This window comes from Triturus cristatus, chromosome 7 (assembly GCF_964204655.1).
Source record: "Triturus cristatus chromosome 7, aTriCri1.1, whole genome shotgun sequence".
NCBI lineage: Eukaryota > Metazoa > Chordata > Amphibia > Caudata > Salamandridae > Triturus > Triturus cristatus.
The window spans coordinates 1,354,332,262-1,354,346,389 of NC_140590.1; the positions used below are offsets into that span (position 1 = coordinate 1,354,332,262).

General features: G+C 48.3%; 1 protein-coding gene across 8 annotated transcripts in view; it reads right to left on the reverse strand.

Annotated features, from left to right (window-relative positions):
* Window positions 1-14,128, reverse strand: part of RBM39 (RNA binding motif protein 39) — a 564,082-nt gene that overhangs the window by 218,176 nt on the left and 331,778 nt on the right. For all 8 annotated transcript variants that reach the window (XM_085619028.1, XM_085619029.1, XM_085619035.1 and 5 more), the window contains one exon: window positions 3,455-3,532. In XM_085619028.1, coding sequence (XP_085475154.1) covers window positions 3,455-3,532 — 78 coding nt within the window. The remainder of the gene's footprint in view (window positions 1-3,454; window positions 3,533-14,128) is intronic.

Sequence of the window (14,128 nt, forward strand, 5' to 3'; positions counted from 1 at the left end):
ATCTCATCCCAGTGTTGGTATTGGTGTCTATTGAGGAGTGCATTCGAATTCGCCATGCGCCAGTGCATTGCGGCGTTCCTCTCGACCTTTCTGCCTGTGAGGTCGATCCTCCTGCTCTCCTTATCCGGAGGTGGGCCCGAAGTTGCTGGAACGTTGGCCCTTCTCCTGGCCGTGGAGGCTATGATGGAGTCTGCGGTGACGCTACCCTTGATGTAAGGTGGGTCCAGGGAGGAGTGCTTATATTTCTTCTCTGTCCTGGGCGTGATCGACCGGCAGGTGGCAGGCTCCTTGAAGGCTTCTCTCCCCTGGTTCATCACGCTTTGTAGCATGGGGAGGAACTGACTCCTAGTCTGTATGGGGAGCAGTGTTTCGACGAGAAAATCGGCTTTCGGCCTCTCCTCGTCGAGTTTTACGCCGAAGGCCATTGCTGCGCTCTTCACCACCATATTGTATACCCCGATGTCGTCGGGTGGCGAAGGCCTCGAGGGGTACGTGTCCACGGCCTCCTCCGGGTTTTCGGTGTCGAGATCGTGCCATTCGACGTCGTTGCTGGTAGATGCCGCCGATTCGTAGAACGACTGTTGGTCTTCTTCCTCGGCTTCTTCCTCATAATAGGGCTCCTCTTCTTCCTCGAGATCCCTTGTCAGCCCTTCGGCGTCGAACTCGCCTTCGACCTCGACGACGTCCGCCGATGAAACCGTTGGAATCTTGAATTCCTTCATCCTGGCGTCGAACTCCTTCCTTTGAAGGATGTTCTCCATTTCGGCCTCGAGCCGCCTCTTCTTTTTCTCCATTTCGGAGATGCTTTCGGCGTCGACCGCGGGTCTCTTCGATGAAACTTGCGTCGACGTCGAACGTTCTTTCTGCGTCGATCGGCCAGTTTCATGGGACGATTTCGACGACCCTTGCCTTTCGGCGTCTCTCTGCCCCAGGGAGTCCTTTTGTAAGGATCCGCTGGGCCTTTTGTCCGAAGTTCCCCCTTTGGACGTCGAAGTTTTCGGCGCCGGGGTTCCCTTCGTGGACCTTGACTCAGTTTTTCTCGAGTCACCCTCGTGTTTTCGAGGTGTCTTGATTTGCGCTCGACGATTCTCTTACCTCGTCTTCTTTTTTCTTGTCGGTCTCTACGACCGTGAAGTTTTCGGCTGTCTCGGCGACGTTGTCCTCGTCGTCCGTGTCGAGGCCCAGCTCGTAGAGTGTCGGGGGTTTCCCTTTGCCATCCATGTTGGCGTTGGCTCTTCTCTGCCTCTCTCTCACTCTGAGTGTCTTCGGCGCGAAGGCTGAGCAGGCGTTGCAGTCGATACTCCGGTGATCCACCGGTAGGCAGAGGTTGCAGACCGGATGCTGGTCTTTCTGCGCGAACTTGTGGTGGCAGTTTGGGCAGAACTTGAATGGCGTCTTGTCCATTTCGCTCAGGGTCTCTGAGCGTGCATTCTCCAAGGCTGTCGAAGAAAAAGGGTTCGCTGGTCCTCTTTCTTCGCGCTCCTGATGAACTCTGTTCTATTCCTGATGTCTTCTCTTGATTCTATCGATGAAACTCGCTTTCCTTCCTTCTTCCTCCGAGTGAATTTCTGGAGCTTCCCGATGACGATCCAGACCCAACGGCGGAAAAAAGAATCTGAAGATGGCGCCCCAAAGGTGGGACTTCCGCAGGAAGCACGACGACGTCACGGGAGGTGCACCAAATGGTGGACGTCGACGCCCACCTGGGCTACAAAAAAAAAAAAAAAAAAACAAAGAAAAGACTACGAATCCGGACCCAATAACAAGATCGCGGAATAATGCACAGCATAGTGAATCCAGAAAGATTCACGCTGCAAAACTCTTATTTACCAGTGTTCAGAACATGGTTTAAAATGGCTACCCTATTCACTTGCACTGGCAGTAACTGCACTGACCAGAACAAGGGAATATTTATCCATGCAGATATGTCCTCACATGTATTATAAGACATTTTGCCTTTGGACTGCAAGGCCTGCTAGAGGAGTGATTTGCAGTTACTACATGCAGTGTTAGGGAACAAGGCACACAGGGATGTGCGTCATGTGCTTTCGCTTTTGTCTTGCACCAAAACATGCAGCCTGCAGTGGTAGCCTTGCATATGTTTGGTGAGGTGTCCCTTAGGGTAGCACAATTTGTGCTGCAGCGTTTAAGGACCCTCTTTAGTTCTTCATGCCCTATGTACCAAGAGTACCATTTACTAAGGACTTCGAGAGAGTGCTAAAGGAATTTGCCAACTGAGGGAAACTGTGCAGTTTTGGGAGAGAGATCTGGCACTGGGGGACCTGGTTAGCAGGAACCCAGTGCATCGAAACCACATTGTGTACCAGGGAAAAACTGAGGGTTCCCATGTCAAAAGGGGGCACTTCCCTACAATTTCGCATTTGCCAAAACTAGTCTATTTTTACATATAATACGATTTTATAAATACGTACCAACAGGATGTGCGCTGTACGAAAACTTCAACATTTGATTTTACTAAAAAGTTGTCCATGTACAATAGGAACCAAGGCTATCCAAAGGGTGCACACAACTTACTTGCCTCTCTATTGGCACTATCAGTGTGGGTGGAAGCATTCCTAAAAAAAAAAAATACTTATACTCATTTAGTCTGATGTATGGCTACTAAGATGAAACGGTTCTGCACGCGAAAAAATACATTTCTGAAATTTATTTTAGGAGACTTCTCCATATTTTAACATGTTTACCGCAGCGTAAAATCCGCCGCGGTGCGGGCGTTTCCGTGCGCAGGCAGGGCCAATACTCGCGACGGCCGTTGGTCGACGCACGCATCGAAGGGGTTAAGCGTTTGTTTTACAATGTCTTAAAATGTAGGTGCAGGACACCCTAGTTACCAGCTTTTTAAAAAATAAATGCAGGCTCATTTTAAACAGGAGGTCGCATGCAAAGTTCAGGAGTGTGCTTGCGGCACTTCGACTATAGAGCTACAGGGATTTTATAGTGTAGATTATACAGCAGTGCTGGCTTCACAAAAACAACTGCTAGTAAAAAAAGAAAGCTACAACAATCAACGCTAGCTATGCCGTAAAGCTTTTTTTCTTTACTTTCAGCCATTTGCAACAACTAAATAACATTGGCAAAGCCAATAGATCTCGCATAGGCAAGACCAACTGCGTTGCGAGTGCTGGTTATCGTGGGACTCCCACTATAACAGGGAAGATTCAAGCATGTAAATCTATGAAAGATTCAATACTGGAGAACTAGCAGAATCAAATGTACTTGTTGAACAAGAATCCGGAAAATATTCAACAAAACTAATCACAATTCATCTCTTTTATAACCAAAATTATTATGGCAGTTCTATATTTAAACGATAACCAAATGGTTATTCATAGCGAAAATAAAAATTTTGTAATTGTCAAAAGAAAATGGATAGAACTGTAATCACTATATGAGGCAATTGATTTTGTCTTCAAAAGCCAACAAAAAATCTCACCTGCCACAGCACCAAATGCCAACGATCCACTCATCTGAAGAGCCTGCTGTGCAGCTGGTGGAATCTGTAAACCAGTGCCTATTGAAGAACAAATACATAATTTTTAAACATGATAAAAAGTGCAAAAAAGGACATGTAATATATATTTATTATGGTAAGTTTTTATTGTGATATGATGCTGGAATCTATTTTTAACTTCCATTGGCGAAAAGCTTTTAGATTATTTTCCCTTTATAAATCCTCAGAAATTACTTGTAATCCTAGTTCTCCATCTTTGGTAGTCTAAGGTAAGAAGGTGCAAAGGACAACTGTCCATAGGGTATGAAGGTAAACCAAGCAAGAACATGAGCACGAGTTAAAGGAGCAAAAATAAATAACGGTTCAGAAATCACATAACAGTAGGAGACGTGAACAAGGAGGTGTCTATTGATAGAGTGGTATTAACAAATGTGATTTCTTGTATCCCACCACTGAACCACTAATGTAGAACGCTGGCTTTTTATGTAGTGGGCCAAAGTAGGGGAACACTATGCAAAATGTCCAAAGGACCCTTAGTGGTTTTCAGGGTTTACTTTAATAATCCCAAGTAACCTTTGTGGTACTGTAGTCGACCAGCTTCGGCTTATCATAGAGTGTTAAGAATTTGGTGGACACACAGTCAAATAAAACACACAAAAAAAAACTCGAAACCAATTTAGAAAAGTACAGATTTATATATAATTTTAGACACCAAGATAATCTGAATCAGCTATGTATTTTGATAGTTTAAGGTTTTACAATAAAACAGTAAAATACTCAACCGTTTTTAGGTCGCGTGCCTAAGCAGTGCTTGCGCAGTCTCCTCGAGACAATAGGTATTCAGGTATGGGCTTTAAGCTCTGCCCATTTTCCACCCATCTTTTCACTTGGCTCCTGTACGGTGCTTTGTAAATGCTGGCTTTCGATTAGTCAACAGGCTTAGGAGTCCCTCCTTAGTACCTCCTTTTCTCCTGTTGTAACCTCCCATGAGGACTGCCCCTGTTGCATGGGTTGGTACTCCACGTTTTCATTACGGCATGTGAGCACCATTTTCTCAAATCACTTTCTACTGCCTGGAGGCTGGACACGCTCTCCCCTTTAACCAGTGCGGTACGCTGTAGGAAAGTGCCCCCTTTTGCCTGATGTTGATGCTCTTTGACTAAGTGTGCCCTGGGTTTCTGGCACCCGGGTACCCAGGGCCTATGTTCTTTCCCTAAACTTGTACTGTTGCAAACCCAATTGGCAACTCTGGCCACATGTTAGTCCCTTCGAAAAGGTACCAAGGGCACTGTGACCAGGGAAGGCCTCCAAGGACTTAAGCACACATTGTGCCACCCTTAAAGGCCCTTTACCTCCAAACACACACACTGCAATTGCAGGCTGCGTATTTTGGTGCAGAACAAAGTGAAAAATCAACATGGCACACATCCCTGTGTAAAAAACAATACAAAAAGATGGTAAGGCAATCGCACTCCTTGTTTTTTGCTTTAATCAAATTAAGTTTTTAGGTGCTGATGGCTATCGTCTCCTGGGCTCAAGACATCTTTAATATGGACATACAATGAGTTTTCCTCAATGGGGAAGAACAAATGTTACTTACCTGTAAACTGTGGTTCTCCAGTATTGGTGTCTTTCATAGATACACATGCTTGAATAGAATAGTGAGCAGTACTCTGCAGCCTGAAGAGGGCGTATCAACGTTGCATGAAATACAATGACATTGTATGATAAAAACACACATCTGATAACAACCCAAGGAGGAGGGAGTAACAGAGGCTCACCTTATTTTAAGAGATTTAGAAGAACTGCTTGGCCCACAGCCATATCAGCTTCATTGATTGCATCCAGGCAGTAGTGCCTCGTGAAAGTGTGCCTGCTGGACCACGTAGCTGCCCGGCAGATCGGATGAATGGGCACACCAGCGAATAAAGTAGTGGAGGAGGACATTGCCCTTGTAGAATGCGCCCTCACTCCAGAAGAAAGAGGCTAGCCAGCCTTCTGATGGCAGAAAGATATCGCTGAAGAAATCCAACGTGCAATTGTTGGTTTGGTAACAGAATGCCCCTTACAGGTTCGCCCGTAGGCACCGAACAGTTGATCAGACTGGCGAAAGGGAGATTGCGGATGAGGAAAAAATGTTTTTAAAATTACGGGCTCATTAAGATGAAAATCGGACTGCACCTTTGGCATGAAAGCTGGGTTAGTGCGAAGGATAACACAGTCCGATTTAAATTGAAGAAAAGGAGGCTGGATCGTAAAGGCGTGAATGTCACTTACTCGGCGAGAGGAAGTCAGTGCAAGCAGGAGGGCGACCTTCCAGGTTAAAAATTTGAAATCCGCTGAATGGATTGGCTCAAAGGGCGCCTTCATAAGCTGCTGTTAAGACGTCAATTGGGCGGAGGACGCCGAATGTGTGGAAACATCCGGAACAACCCTTTAAAGAATTGCTGAATTACTCTAGATGAATAGAGAGAGGAAGAGCCGTCCTGGTGAAAGCGAGAAAGTGCCGCTAGAAAGACTTAAGGTGGAGTGAGACAGTCCTGACTGTGCCAACTGCAAAAAGAAAGGCAGAATCTGTGCCGGGGAGGCGTGCACTGGGTGGATGTGAACAGACTAGCACCAGTGACAGAAGCGCTTCCACTTTAGCTTGCAGGTCTTCACCATGGAAGGAGCCCGCGCCCTGGCAAGAACTTCCCTGCAGGCAGGTGAAATGTTCAAGTGAGCAAATTCAAGGTGCTCAGGTTCCAGGCAGACAATTTGCGTGAACTGGGATTCGGATGGCAGAGCCGACCGTTGTTCATTGTTAGAAGGTCCGGCCGAGGGCGAAGGATGGGCTCGCACAGAGAGGAGCAGTAGCTCCGAGAACCATGCCTGCCGAGGCCACCATGGAGCAATCAGGAGAATGTGGCACGGTTGTCTCCGCATTTTCCACAACACTCGAGGAATCCGAGGGATCGGCGGAAAAGCGTAGGCAAATATCTTGCACCAGTCCATTCGAAGGGCATTTCTGTAGGACCCTCTGTGGGGAAGCCAACTTGCATAAGACTGGCATTTGCTGTTCTGTGGAGTTGCAAAGAGATGCAGGTTCGGGTGACCCCAAAGGCTGAAGACAAAGTCTAGAGTCGGCTGATGCAACTCCCACTCGTGGGTCGATGACGCTGATCGACTGAGTGAGTCTCCAAGAATGTTGGAAATGCCAGGCAGGTGGACTGCAGTGAGCGTGATCTGATGGAATATGGCCCAATCCCAGATCTTCTGAGCCAGCTGGGAAAGCAGTGGAGATTTTGTCCCACCCTGCTTGTTTAGGTAGTGCATGCTGGTGGTGTTGCCCGTTTGAATGAGCACTGATTCCCCTTGAAGCTGGAGCCGGAAGGATTTGAGTGCAAGGAAAATTGCCATCAGTTCTAGTCTGTTGATGTGCCAAGAACATTGAGACAGAGTCCATTTGCCCTTGATGGACAGATCTTGAAGGTGTCCGCCCCACCCTTCCAGGGAGGCATCCGTGGTAAGAACGAGTTCCGTGGCTTTTGCCAAAAAAGAAGTTCCAGCTGCGATGTTGCGAGGTTGTGTCCACCAGTGCAGAGCTTGTGCCATGCGAGCGGTTACGAAGATCCGTCGCTGAAAGAACCGGAGATCTGACGCCATTGTTTGTCTAGTTCTTCTTGAATGGGACGACTCTTCAGTCTGCAATATGGAATCAAAGAAATGCAGGAGGATGCCATCCCCAGAAAGGACTTCAATATGCGGACTGAAACGGACCGCTTTGATCTGATGGAAGCTGCGAGCTGCAGGATCCGTGTTTGCCAATCGGCGGAGACGAAAGCCATGGAGGTATTGATGGTAGCGCCTAGGAAGGTTCTGTGCAGAGCTGGCGTGAGCTGAGATTTCTGTATGTTGACTGACAGTCCTAGAGAGTGGAACAGAGTCCGACAATACTGAGTATTGAATATGCTACTTACCAGTATGCATCTGTTCTTGGCATGTAGGGCTGCTGACATTCATATCTGTGCATAGATCGCCGCCTAGTGTTGGGTCCGGATGATTGCACATTGTTGTCCTGGAAGAGTCTTCGAAGTATCACGAGATAGGTGGCTCCTCCCCTGGACTACAGTGCGATGGGCATCCTCTCCATCCTTAGATTGTTTTTTCGCCATTGTGGCAGTGATGGAGTAGATACAGTAAGTGATGACCATGCTATACAGTAATTCTGAGTGCTGCAGCCGCTACAGGCGCCGGGGAGGAGGGTGGGCGATATGAATGTCAGCAGCCCTACATGCCAAGAACAGATGCATACTGGTAAGTAGCATATTCAGTTCGAGGCATGTGGGCTGCTGAATTCATATCTGTGCATAGATTATATAGCAGTCCCTCCATTAGCGGCGGCTGCCCGTGCCAGCTGCAGCAGTCTGAAAAAGAGTTTTGAGAACAGCCTGTCCTACAGCTGCCTGCTGTTTTGAGTGTACATCTACACAGTAGTGTTTGGTAAATGTATGTATAGTGGACCATGTGGCTGCTCTACATATTTCCTGTAAAAGAATGTTTCCTAGGAAAGCCATGGACGCCCCTAACTTTCGTGTTGAGTGGGCTCGTGGGGGAATCGTTAATGTGCGTTTAGCTTTTTGATAGCAAATTTGAATACATTTAACGATCCATCTGGCTATCCCTGCTTTGGAAATGGCGTTGCCCTTGTGTTGTGGAGAAAAGGCAACGAAAAGTTGTTTTGTTTTCCTAAAATCCTTTGTTCTGTCTATATAGTACATGAGGGCCCTCTTTACATCTTGTGTATGGAGCATTCTCTCTGCGACATTTTGCGGATTTGGAAAGAAAACAGGCAGTTCAATAGTTTGATTCATGTGGAACTGCGATATTACTTTAGGCATGAATTTGGGGTTGGTACGTAGTACGACCCTGTTTGCGTGAACCTGTATGAATGGCTCTTGAATGGTTAGTGCCTGGAGTTCACTAACTCTTTTTAACGAAGTGATTGCCACTAAGAAAGCTACTTTCCAGGTGAGGAATTGAATCTCACATGAATGGAGAGGTTCAAAAGGTGGACCCATTAATCTGGTGAGGACCACATTGAGGTTCCACACTGGTGCCGGTGGGTGTCTTGGGGGAATCACTCGTTTGAGTCCCTCTAAGAAGGCTTTGATGGCAGGCACTCTGAATAAAGAGAGGTGCTGCCTGTTTTGAAGATAGGCTGCTATCGCGGTTAAATGTATACGTATGGAGCTGTATACCAGATTGCATCGGTATAAGTGTAAGAGGTAACAGATGATGTTTTGAATGGATGCATCCAGCGGGTTAATGTCATTGTTGTTGCAGTAAATGACAAACCTTTTCCATTTAGCCGCATAGCAAGCTCTGGTTGTGGGTCTTCTGGCCTCCTTGATGATATCCATACATTCAGGTGGCAGGTTTAGGTAGCCAAACTCTAAGACTTCAGGAGCCAGATTGCCAGGTTCATCTGTTGCGGATCTGGGTGCTGAATTTCGCCATGGTTCTGCGTTAAAAGTGCGGGTGTGATCCGCAGCCTTTGATGCGGCACCACGGAAAGTTCTAGAAAGGTGGTGTACCATGGTTGGCGTGCCCATGTTGGAGCAACTAGGATGAGTGTCAGTGCGTGTTGTCGCAGTTTGCGTGCCACTAGCGGTATTAATGGCGCTGGGGGAAAAGCGTACGCAAATCTGCCTGACCAGTTCATCCATACCGCATTGCCCTGCGACTGTGGGTGCGGGAACCTGGCGGCAAAGTTTTGGCATTTTGCGTTTTCCCTTGTGGCGAATAGGTCTATCTCTGGATGACCCCACTGTTGGAAATACGGTTTGAGTACTGATGGATGTAGCTCCCACTCGTGCATTTGGTGGCTGTGTCTGCTGAGCAGATCCGCCATCTGGTTGTCTTTGCCTGGGAGGTGTTCTGCCATGAGGAACATGTTCTTTTGAATGGCCCACTTCCACATGCTCTGAGCCAGATGAGACAACTGTGGAGAGTGTGTTCCTCCCTGCTTCTGTGTGTAGTACATGGCAGTCATGTTGTCCGTCCGGATCAACACGACTTTGTTGCATAAGTGTACTTTGAATGCTTTCATAGCCAGGAAGATTGCCATCAGTTCCAGAAGGTTGATGTGCATCTTCTTTTGCTGTGTCGTCCATAGTCCCTGCACTGTGTAATTGAGTACATGAGCTCCCCATCCCTGGAGAGACGCGTCCGCCGTCAGTATTATTTGCGGAACAGGCTCTTGGAACGGTCGGCCCTTGCAAAGGTTTTGTGGATTCCACCAATGCAGAGAGTTGTATGCCCGACCGCACACCAACACTAGGTCTGTTAATTGTCCTTGAGCCCGATTCCATTGACGAGCCAAGCACTCCTGAAGCAGGCGCATATGTAGTCTCACGTGCGGGACTATGAAAATGCAGGAGGCCATCATGCCTATCAACTGCATGAACACTCGCGCTGGAAGGGAGTGTTGAGGTTTGAACTTTGAGATCAGCAGATGCATGCTGTTGATCCTCACTAAATTTGGCTGAGCTGTGGCTGTCAGTGTTTATGGTCGCGCCCAGGTACTGGCGTACGTGTGCGGGTTGAAGATGTGATTTTGGGTAATTTAGTGAGAATCCTAGACTGTGAAGAAGGTGAACAGTGAGGGACATGTGGCTGGCACATTGCTGGGCTGACTTTGCCTGAACAAGCCAGTCGTCCAGGTAAGGGAAGACGTGAATGTGCTGTCTCCGTAGATGTGCAGCCACTGTCGCTAGGCACTTGGTAAAGACCCTGGGTGCCATAGTTACTCCGAAGGGGAGAACTTTGAACTGATAATGGTGATCCTGAATAGTGAACCTGAGATATTTTCTGTGCGATGGGTGTATGGGTATGTGTAAATACGCATCTTTCAAATCCAGTGTGGCTAGGAAGTCTCCCTGACTGAGTAGCGGGAGAACCTGCTGTAGGGTGAGCATATGGAAATGCTCTGACAGAATGTAGTGGTTGAGGGGTCTCAGGTCTAGTATAGGTCTGAGAGATCCGTCCTTTTTTGGGATTAAGAAGTACAGAGAGTACACCCCTGTCCCTTGTTGGTTTACGGGCACGACTTCTATTGCACCTTTTTGCAGCATACTTAGTACTTCCTGCTGCAATAATGCCAAGTGCTCTACGGACATAGGACGGTGCTTTGGCGGTATGTTGGGTGGAGTGGACGTTAATTCTAGACAGTAACAGTACTGGATAATTTCCCTGACCCACCTGTCTGTGGTGATGGACTTCCAGACTGACAGGAACTGTTGGAGTCTCCCCCCCGACAGGTGTTATGTGGTCGGGGGCAGGGAGAAGGCGTCACGGTTTGTTTTTGGGGGAGGACCTGGCGTTCCCGTACCCACGTCCTCTGCCTTTGGTGCTGGATCCACGATATCCACCTCTATTGTTTTTATCATAGGTGTGAGAAAGTGGCTCTGTATATACTGTTCCCTAATAGGTACAGGGTGTACAGAGTCCACAGTCCCCCAGAGGCTGATAGAGGTCAAAGTTAGGTATGACCTTACTCTCAAAAGTGGTAGCTTGGTCGAGCAGTAAGGCAGTACCAGAGGACAGTGTAAAGCATTTATTGTACACACTCAGTCAGCAAATGGTTTCACACACTCAATAACTGAACTCTAGGCCAATGATTTGTATATATAAAATATATGCTTGTTTTATTTTTAGAACCACAAAGGGGGTAAAAATATACTTTCTCAGAATGAGAGGTTGAATATAAATACTTTTGTTTCAAGCAATAAATTTGTGTAAACAGTCACAGTTGGTTGCAATAAACAATCCTATTTCCTAAACCTAACAATGCATTGAGCTCAATGGTAAATTCAGGTTATTTGTAATAAATTACTTTTCAGATTACTTTTGGAATTCCAGGTCTGGATCCTAGAACCAGCCTGGGGTCAGTATTCAGAATCAAGTGATGAAAGTCGACTTAATAACTGTAATGATTTTTAAATAATATTTAGCTATTTCAAAAGTTAGCACTTAGAAAATATTTCACAGAAAACATTCAATGGATCTCTATGGCAAGAAATTCAAATTGCAGGTAGAGTACTTTATCGTTACTTTAGTAATCCAGGACTGGGTGCCTAGACCCAGGACTGGGGTCCTTATCAAAAACAGGTAAGTAATTTCGTTTGCAGAAATGGTACGATTTTAAAAGAATATTTCAAATTTGCAAAAAGAGACACTTAGAAGAAATTTCACAGAAAAGCAGACAATGGTTTCCTATGGGAGAAAAATGAGTTAGAGGTAAGTATAGTTGTGAGTACTTTTCAGGATCAGGGCTGGGCACCAAGATCCAGCACTGGGAGCTCACCCAGGAACAGGTGAGTAAATTCGTTTTTGTCACTTGGCTGATTTTTGGTGAATTTTTACAGTTTTGAAAAGTTCACACTTAGAAGATTTTTGAAGAAAAAGCCAGTCAATGTTACCCTATGAGGAAAATGAAGTTAGCGGTTTAAGGGTAAGTACTCGACTGGCAGAGTTGAAATTCCGGGCATAGACTCAGGGGTCCCCCAGTGTCAGGTAGGTACAGTTGGTTCACCCTCAGCGGTTTCAGGACGGCCGGGTGCAGAGTGAGTTAGGCCCAATGTTATCCTATGAGGGATAGGGGGGCCTTAGTTGGTGGCTGCTGTCTGGCAAGCCACGCGTCTGTGGGAGCTGGGCTCCTGGTCACTTACTCAGGGCAAGTGGGGAAGTAAGTTAGTGTAGAGAGTGCACTGCCAGGGCCACTCGGGCGGCTGGGTGCAGGGTGCTTTTGAGCCTTCGGGCGCTCAATGGAAATCAATGGGAATGTTCCGGTTTGGAAAAAGGCTGCAGGCTCGGGGACGAGGATGTTTCCGGTGCCACCACCACTTCGAGGGGTAAGTTGGGTAGTTGTAGGTTAGGTGGGTACCCCGGGATTGGGCACAGGGGGCCGCAGGGCGCCGGGTGCAGGGGTGCCTTTTGACGTCGGGAATCTTACCCTCTGGTTGATCGCGGCTGGGGTGGCACTCGGTTCTGAGGCTGCAGGCTTCGTCCAGGATGTCGAGGGGGGTCCTTGGGTGCCGGACTCGGGGTCACAGTCGCCGTGGGGTCGTCCTCAGGGTCTTTGTCCACTCCGGCACTGGCCAGGCTTGGCTGGTGCAGAGTGTGTTGGGTCCGCGGTTCCGGGCTGCTGCCAGGAGTTAGGAATAGGTTTCTCGAGTAGAGCCTCTACTCATGGGAGTCCCAGGGAATCAGAGGTCAAAGGTAGCCAGGTCCTCCGGGGTTTTTGAGGTTGCTGGCCACAAGAGATGCCGCGCTGGAGCAGGAGTAGGTTCGAGGGTCGACAGGCCGGTAGGGCTGGGGCCAAAGCAGTTGGTGTCTTCCTCTTTTTAGCAGCTGCAGGGCAGGTCTTTTTTCTTCTTGCTCTTCTTGTAGGTTTCTATCTGGAATCTGGGGAAGGAAGGTTCAGGGGGCCCCTAAATACTAGATTTAGGGGCGTTACAGGTAGGTGAAGGCCAGGGACCAATGGGTCCTTGTCCTGGGGTGGGTACACCCCCTATCCTGCCTCTCTCCTGTGGGAGGAGGGCAGTAGCCTAATCCTGATAGGGTAGGGCCTCCCATCTTCAAGATGGCGAGAGCCCGGAGATGTGCTTCACCTCGCCTCCCCCACCTGAGGGGTGGGGTGGGCAGGCTGGCACATCCCCTGTCCTTGTATGGGGTTTCCGGCCAAGCTTCCTGCCAGAGTGGGGGGTTGCAGTGGCCTGGGGAAACTCCAACTGGCGGCATGCCTTTGAAGCTTCCCTTTGCTCATCCTGGGGGAGGAGATTTCTCACCTCACCCAGGATGTGCATTGTTGCAGGCCCGGGAGAGCAGGGGCTCTCCCACCCAGGGGTCCAGCAACGTGTCTGCTGTGTGGCAGCCTGGGCAGCCTCAGAGCAGACGTGGATTGTAGGTTAGCTGTAAGGGGGCATCTCTAAGATGCCCTCTGGGGTGCTTAGTACATTAAATCCCACACTGGCATTAGTGTGGGTTTAATGTGCTGAGAAGTTTGATACCAAACTTCCCAGTCTTCAGTGTTGCCATTATGGTGCTGTGGAGTTCGTGTTTGACGAGCTCTCAGCACCATGTACTTGTAAAAGGCAGCACTGTACTTACAGTGCCCAGGAATGGACCTGGGTACTGTAGGGGCACAGGGCTCCTGCTCCTGTGCCCACACCATAGGCATAAGGCACCCAGCCAGAGGGGTGGCTGACATATGCCTTGGCAGTATAGGTAATGGGCATGGCACACAGAGATGTGTGCCATGTCGACTCTTTGTTTTGTCCTGCACCCAGACACTCAGCCTGCAAAGGCAGTGTGTGTGTGTAAGGGTACAGGGCCTCTAAGGGTGGCACAAGGAGTGCTGCAGCCCTTAGAGGCCTTCCCTGGTCACAAGGCCCTGGGTACCTAGGGTACCATTTACCAGGGGCTGACATGTGGCCAGGGTTTGCCAATTGGGAGTTTGTGTGTTTTAAGGAAGGAACATAGGCCCTGGGCACCTGATTGGCAGGAGCCCAGGGCACAACAAGGAAAAGTGCATCAGCTATTAGGCAAAAAAAGGGGGGGTTACTGCAACAGAAACCCACTTTCTCACACAAGCCCCCCCCCAGCCCAAAGGCC